General features: G+C 35.6%; 1 protein-coding gene across 1 annotated transcript; it reads left to right on the top strand.

Moving 5' to 3' along the window:
* The first annotated feature begins 5,932 nt into the window (after positions 1 to 5,932).
* LOC101697385 (RWD domain-containing protein 1) lies at positions 5,933 to 6,700 on the top strand. The gene has a single exon (XM_004854699.2). It carries the CDS (start codon positions 5,933 to 5,935, stop codon positions 6,662 to 6,664), a length of 732 nt encoding a protein of 243 aa, XP_004854756.1. The 3' UTR covers positions 6,665 to 6,700.
* Positions 6,701 to 8,247: the final 1,547 nt, after the last annotated feature.

The following is an 8,247-nucleotide window of genomic DNA, read 5'->3' as shown; positions in this document are numbered from 1 at the left end:
GACATGGGAAGCTAGAAGGAGGTGTTTGAAGTTTGGAACAGAGCAGGGGGTGATTGGAATAGTGAAACAGAAAATGATTTCTGAGAACCCTTCCAAACTCATCTGAGTTATATATTATGAATTTTAAACATACATGATTGTGTTTATGCTGTGTGTCTACCAGCCATACTCTCCTAACTGGAATCAGATGTGAAGCAGGCAAAGTTGGATTCATCAAATCCTCTGAAGTTTGCAGATTAGTACAGTGAAGTGTCCGCAGGACAAGAGTCAATGAAAATTGAGGAAGTGAGTATAATGAGGAACTATGCAATGTAGTCTGATTTGAATAGACAGAAAAAGCATTTGGAAGTGAGTGATAGTGACAAGATGGTTGAATTAATAGAATGAAAATCCAGGTAAATAAAACATAGCATTTAGGGAAATAAAGCGAATTAGTTGTAAACATAGACAATAATGTAGATTAGGAATTGGAGATTATGGAGAGATTGCACTAAACGATATTGCATATAAGACCATGAGACCAGAGATTTTGTTACTCTGACCTACTGAGATCAGTGTTCTGTAGTGAGTACATTGACCACCAAATTCCGAAAGCCACTTCAGACCTTGAAAGCCTAGAGAGGCAACAGAACCTGTGTCGGCTTGCTGGCATTTTTATTTGTTCTATATCTTAGTCCGTTTCTGCTTGTTGAATAATTGAATGGAGCATATTTGTCATTCCCAATTTTTTTTTTACATGACCAACTCTTTGCATTCTCAGGTATAAGAAGAATTTGAAATATCCAAAAGAATTTGAAATCAACAGAATAACAGGAAGATCACAATACTTGGTCCTTTCTTAGTGAGCTATATCGTGCATTGATATACTTTGCATAAATTTGTAAAATAATTTAGCATTTCTGAAAATATTTCTGTATTTTCTTCTTTCTATAAAAGTTGCGGGGAAGAATTCTATGTCTGATTGACATTATCTTCTTGTATATAGTTTAAAGGTCTGAAAAAAATCCGTACTATGTCGTGATCTTCTAAGAAGCAAATTTAAATATTCCAGGAAAATTCTCTTTTTGTATCTACATTTCTTTTTCTTTTCTTTTTTGGTACCAGGGATTGAACTTGGGTCCTTATGCTTGCGCAGCAGGCGGTGAAACCACTGAGCTAAATCCCTGGTCCCTGTTTATCTACACTAATGGATTGTTTATATCAAAGATAGTAATAAGTAATTTAGTTTATTTTCTGTATTTAGTAAGTTTTTTTAGATTGCTGTAATATTTTTCTTTTGTTCATTACTTATTTGCTCCTTCTTTCTGCCTTTCTTACTGAATTTATTTCAATATGTATCTCATTTAGAGAGGCATAAAGCCATTTTATTCATTTTGGTATACTTAGAGATTTCATTTAAAAGCTTCTATTTACTGTGGCATAATACTGTGAATGTTTAATATTTACAACTATATTTGACACTTGTTTGTCTTCCTCCTTGAGCTACACCTCAAAGGTGATTATTTTTGTTCTATATACAAAACTTTTCTGTGGAAGGAGAAAGCTCATATAAGAGCTGAAATGAATTAATTTTCTGTTATAATTTCTGCTTCTTCTCTTACTAGTGAGATACTTACCTATTCTGTACCAAGATTTACTTTTCACAATTGGAAGACATATAAAATTCAATGGAGTGATACTTTCTAAGTTTCAGTTTCATCCAACAATTCCTCAGGAAGCCCTAATGTAGTTATTTGCATGAAATAATGTTTACTTTATTTTTCTTTAGTTCACTTAATCTGTCCCTGATTCTTATTTTTCATATCCTCACATCTCAGTTGAATGAAGAAAAGGAAGGATACCCAGACAGTTTAAGTCTTTCCATATTTAGAAACTTTGAAAATTCTGTAGTATTACTATCAGGAAGTATGAAAATATTTAAGAGTCCCATCCCTATAGAATATTGTATTTCTTTTTCTCTTTTGTGTGTTTCTTAGTTTGATTAGTTTGTTTCTTTGTTTTTGGTTGTATTCTGCATTGTTGATATTGAGATTTGCCATTTTATTCATTGACTAATGTGAAAGAGAGATTCTAGTAAACAACTTTAATTTAGCATCTTTACCGACATGATTACATCTATCTGTGTTTGAAAGTAGCTTGGAAGAAAAAACTTTATATTGAGTAACCCAGTGAAGTGTCTCACTGTCTCTTCAAGGTAACTTGAAGAGTCTGTGAAGTGTCACAACTTGGATCAGTTAAACTTTGTACTAGTTTGTAACAGTGAGCAACAGAAATACCATGCTATATTAACTTTTCCTTATAATAACTTTGATGTCTTATTTTACATTATAGTTGGGTTAGTATTAAAGATTTACTTTTGTTTTGTTTAAACAAAAATATTGTGTAATTCGGTTATCTCTTTAAGAGAAAATTTGTTTTGCAGAATTTTTAAAGAGCTTGATTGGTACTATTTTCATTCAGATGTAAGAGGGAGGAATAAATCCTGGACATGGACATGGAAACTTCTAGACTCCTTCTGTACAAACCAATCAGAAAATAGATCATAATGTCCCTCACTTTTCAGGAGGATTTTTTAAAAATTGCACTGATATTCATTCTTCTCCTTTCATCTTCCTATTTGAATTTATGTAAATGATTTTGAACAATATCCCTGAAATTTTACAGTATATTACCTCTAATATTAATTAACTAGTAAATTAATGTTGAAATTTATTCTTTACATTGACTCTAAGGAAATAATAAGAGTCTCTAGTTGATGTTCCCCTCTCTCACCCTGACTTCAGATCAGTAGGATACTCTTTTGCTTTTCCTCCAACAAGGTAAATGCTAAAGAGATTGGTAGCAATTTAGAAAGCTAATAACATCTGAAGATGTCAGTAGTCTTGGTAACAGTTTGAGATGAAAAAGAATATTACTGAACTTTGAAACTATTCAATCTTCAAGGGACCAAAGGTTAAAATTAAGCACATTTCTGTTCAGTGAGAAGGCCCACGTAATGAGAGAAGAGCAATTTGCTTTACCAATTCTTAGAATGAGTCTTCAAAAAACTTTAAAAACAGGGTCAAATAGCTTTTTAACCTCCATGAGTTAATTCAAAGTAACTCTTCAACTCTCAAAATTTAGCTAGATGGAAAATGCTAGGATAGAAGTTTACGGAAATAGTAGACTAAGTGAGATGAAGAAAAAGGCATAAAGTAGGCAACTGGTTGGAAAGAAAAGAAGTTCACTGAAAATCTAAAAGGGCTGCCTGTATAGTCATAACTTTTCAGAAAGCAAACATTTTAAAAAATGAAATAATTTAAATAGTAAATGTCAAAAGCATTTGTGACTTCCGGGAAAGTGTTTGTAAAGCAAATTTTAAAATTTTGTTTATTTTATTTTTAATTAGTATATCCTTGTAGTACATAATGTTTACATTTGTTATGGGGTTTAGGTGCATGTACATAATGTATCTTAATTCCTTTTTTATCTTCTTTTTCTTCCCTACCTCCACCACCTATGGATCCCTCAATTTCCCTTTTTTGTGCATGTTTGCAGTACACGATGTTTATATCCCTTGTGCAGAGGTGGTACATGTACCTACCACATCTTAATTCCCCTTTCCCTTTCCTTCCTCCTTCCTCCATCTCTTGCTCCCTTTTCGGGTAAGAAAGACATATCTCCCTACTTTCTATTATCTATCTTTTATTTTACTACTTATTTATACTTTAGGTTTCTCCTATAAAAGAAACCATGTGATATTTAATATTGTGCACCTGATTTCTTTCACTTAACATTATGTTCTCAGGGTACATCCATTTTCCTACAAATGACTCAAGCTTATCTTTCTTTATGGCAGAGTAGTACTTCATTGTATGGAAATTCCACCTTTTTTTCATTCATGCATCTATTAATTGACATATAGGCTGCTTCCAAAGTTTAGCTATTATGAACTGTGCTGGTATAAGCATGGATATGTGTACATCACTGTAGTATATCTTTAACTCTTTTGGGAAAATACTTAGAGGGGGAATAGCTGGGTCAAATGGAATTTGGAGCTTCAGTTTTTGCAGAACCCACAATTAAAAATGCTTTTCTATGATTTTTGTTTGTTTGTTTGTTTGTTTGTTTTGGTACCAGGGATCAAACTCAGGACCTTGCGCTTGCAAGGCAGACGCCAGAACCACTGAGCTAAACCCCCGGCCCTAATTTAGCTCAGTGGTTCTGGTGCCTGCCTCACAAGAGCAAGGACCCGAGTTCGATCCCCAGTAGCAAAAAAAAAAAATGCTTTCCTACAGGGAAAAGTTTCAAAAAGTTTATGTTTCAGTGACATCGTCCCTGGACTGATGAGTTGTATTCCAGTGGCCAAGTGACTTAAGTCATGGTAGATCTACAACAAAGGTTTTTGTGGACTAACTGAAATGCTTTTCTAGGTTACATACCAATAAACTGTACATCTTCAATGGATTAAGTAATTCCTAAGGTAAGAAATGCATAAAATCATTAGGCAGTTATTTCATTAATGGCACATTATGAATGTTTGGAAGGAAATGTTTAGGTAAAGTGGCAATATTCACTTTAACCACTGCAAACAGGGCAGATCACGTGAAAATGTGCAACGGATATCACATAAAGCAATTGAGGAAAGAATGGATAAAAATGAAAATGAGGACAAGGAGAGCTGATCCAAAAATTGCATTTGAAGTCTATGGTGATGTAAATAGCAAGGCTGGTGTCTTACATCCCCTGTCATAGAAAGCTGTAATACCATCCTATTCAATGTATCTTCAGCTCACCCAGCAACATTACTAGTAATTACAAGGAGAAAGAATCACTCACATTATGAGGATCCAGGCTCTGGCAAGAGGGACTCTGTTAGGATCCAACCTGGTCCATCATGATGAAGGATTTGTGCCAGGGCAGGCAGGGCTCTTGCATTTTGAATCAGTGCTTTCTTCTCATGCCTGCCATGTGATGGAGACCATTTTGTCAATTTCAAATGTACCAGTGGAGCCTAAGAATTAGCAAAAATATCAATTTTTGCTTAGATAGTATCTCTCCATGTCTTTGGACAAAATTTTAAAAAATATTGCTCATATAGATTATTGTTGCAGCTAATGTATTCATTTCTTTTCCTCAGATATTATGAGTCAAAATTTTCCCAATTCAAGCAGCTACTGAAATGTAGAGAATGTGTCACTTTTTAAAGAATAAATTTGCTTTTTAGTGCTTGGCTATAGACTGAAAGTAATTCAGCAGTAAATTTAAGGCAACCGATCTACAAACCCCAGTGGGTTTCCTATTTTCTTTCTCCTGTGTGCTTTTCCAGTGTGTCATAAATCTCAGAAAAACACTGGAAATTATTTTATTGTTTCATAATTGTAGAATTGCTACTCCTCGCTAAATAGCTAAATTTTGCTGCCACTTGTTTCCTCTACCTGGTAGATGTTCCAGACTAAGTAGTTTCCAAGAAAAGGCAATTTACTTCTGTAACATTAGCTTTTAGATTCCTAGTCATATTGTAGCTATGTACTCCCTCAAAAAAAAAAGAAAAACAAAAACATCAGAAAGCAAAAAAAATACTAAAGAAGCTAATAATGCTTTGAATTGATGTCCATTGGAAACATTGAGGAGATCAGATAAAACTCTGAATTAAGATTTGAATAGAGGGGCCAGGGATGTAGCTCAGTGGTGCCGCGCCTGCCTGGCAAGCGCGAGGTCCTGAGTTCATTATAGGTCCCAACCTCCCCAAAAAATAGAATTGAAAAAGTGAGAAGTAGCTGGATAAGGAAAATGGAAAATAAAGATTCACTGTCTATTAAATTGAGCTCAAAAATTCTATTATGGGCGGGGCTGTGGGTCAGCAGACCGGGCCTGTCCGGAGGCCTCTGGACTCGGCTGTGGCGCGCTGCCTGAGCGTCGGCGTGCTCCATGGGCAGCAGCCGGGACCGCGATGACAGACTACAGCGAGCAGCAGCTAAACGAGCTGGAAGCTCTGGAGTCTATCTACCCGGACTCCTTCACAGTGTTATCAGAAAATCCACCCAGCTTCACCATCACTGTGACATCGGAGGCTGGAGAAAATGATGAAACTGTCCAGACTACCCTCAAGTTTACATACAGTGAAAAATACCCAGATGAAGCTCCTCTTTATGAACTATTTTCCCAGGAAAACCTAGAAGATAATGATGCCATAGACATTTTTAAATTATTAGCATTACAGGCTGAGGAAAATCTTGGTGTGGTCATGATCTTTACTCTAGTGACAGCAGTGCAAGAAAAAGTAAATGAAATAGTAGATCAGATAAAAACGAGAAGAGAGGAAAAAAAGAAACTAAAAGAAAAAGAAGCCGAAGAAGCAGAGAAGCAATTATTCCATGGCACCCCTGTTACAATTGAGAATTTCCTATGTTGGAAAGCCAAATTTGATGCAGAACTCTTGGAAATTAAAAAGAAACGGATAAAAGAAGAAGAGCAAGCAGGAAAAAATAAATTAAGTGGCAAACAGCTGTTTGAAACCAATCATAATCTTGATACATCTGATATCCAGTTCTTGGAGGAAGCTGGAAATAATGTGGAGGTAGATGAGTCTTTGTTCCAGGAACTGGATGACTTGGAGCTGGAGGTTGTTGAGGACGGCCCAGACTACAACCCTGTTGGCCCAGGGAGTGACTCAGAGGACTGATGTTCCATCTCTGGAGAGCTCCACAGCCACAGCATCTGTGGCTGTGCTCAGTGGCTTTTAATTTTCCTTTCTTTTTTTCTAAGAAAAAATAACTCTCAGGAGAATATTCTTCTGATAACTTTCACCATTGAACTTAATAAACTGACCATAAAACTTCAAGATGAAATATTCACTTCCTCCTATTGGTGAACAGAAGTTTACATATTTAACATTATTTAATGCTGGAGGGAGATCCTACCTATAACACCAAGACTTGAAGGTGGGTTGCAGCCATGTGCATATGGGCATATGTATAAGAAACAGAAATAACCCATGTTTTCTACCCTTTAGATGATAGTTACTTTTGGATTCCAAATGTTGTCTTTCACATTAAGTGTTAAAATACTGAGATAAAAAGGAAATTAAACCTGGATTCTAGCCTTTTGCCACAGTAACTTTAAGTTTTAACAGAATCAGAAGCCCAGATTATACATAGAAATAATATGGATGTCATCACTATAATAAAAAAATTCTATTATGATCTTTTAGGATAAAGATAGTCATGTGTCGTAGAATGAAATGGATCAAGTTGCATTCATGGTAACTTTCACATATAGCTGGTCATCTCCAACCATAAATTCTTTTATTGATTCTCTTTTCTAATAAATCTAGTTTCAATCTATATATGCTTCTTTTTTCTGACCTCTTTGATAAAGTGGTAAAGCTAAACTTATAATCCTGTTAGTATTCTGAACTTTTCAGGTAAAATATCTCTTGCACTCTGAACTTGAACTCACTTTTGGTTTTGCTGTTCTCCTCATCTGTGAGTGTATTCCTGTGGACAAACTCTGCTGCCTGCAGTCAGAACTGCAGATGCAATTAGGTACTTACTTATCCATATTTCTCCATTCTCTTAGCGATACTGAAGGTTAATTTTTGGGTGTCAAAGTTGACTGACTTGAGGGATGCTTGGAGAACTAGTAAGGCATTACTTTTAGGTGTCTTTGAGGGTATTTTCAAAGGAGATTGACAAATGTTTCAGCAAAGTGACTTGGGAAGCTTCTCCCTTAAGTTAGGCACCATCCAATCAGCTTGGTGCTGAACAGAACAGGAAAGAAAAAGAAGAAAGAAATTGTTGAACTTGATCTTCCATCTGGATTAAGGCAAGTTTCTTCTGATGCTTCCATTTGTTGTTAAACTCTTCAGCCTTTGGATTCTGGGACCTGTACCAGTGGATTTCCAGAAACCCCATGGCATTTGGCCTCAGATAGAAGGCAATTATGTCTGTCTCTATTCCTGATTATGAAGTTTCTCACTTCTTAGACTAACTCATGCTATCAGTTTCATTACTTCTTTGGCTCTCCTTGCTTACAGGAGGACTTTTTCACACACACACACACACACACACACACGATTTTGTTTGTTAGAGAACTCTTGACTAATTCCTCATATAAAACCAGATTCTTCAACATTCTCCACTGTTTACTGATCTCTTGTTTAAACTTGTATTTCTTGCTTGAGAGATGTTTCATTTGAGCAAGGACTAGAGATCTCTTTCTTGAAGATTTTGCCTGGCCCATTTGATGGATTATAGATACCAAACA

The sequence above is a fragment of the Heterocephalus glaber genome, unplaced genomic scaffold (assembly GCF_053883595.1).
Source record: "Heterocephalus glaber isolate CG9 unplaced genomic scaffold, H.glaber_assembly_v1.0 deba00001472, whole genome shotgun sequence".
NCBI classification, from domain to species: Eukaryota; Metazoa; Chordata; class Mammalia; order Rodentia; family Bathyergidae; genus Heterocephalus; species Heterocephalus glaber.
This window is presented reverse-complemented; position numbering and strand designations above follow the sequence as displayed.

Excerpts from the sequence above, each read along its gene's own strand:
- LOC101697385 (XM_004854699.2), top strand. The coding sequence starts at position 5,933 with ATGACAGACTACAGCGAGCAGCAGCTAAACGAGCTGGAAGCTCTGGAG.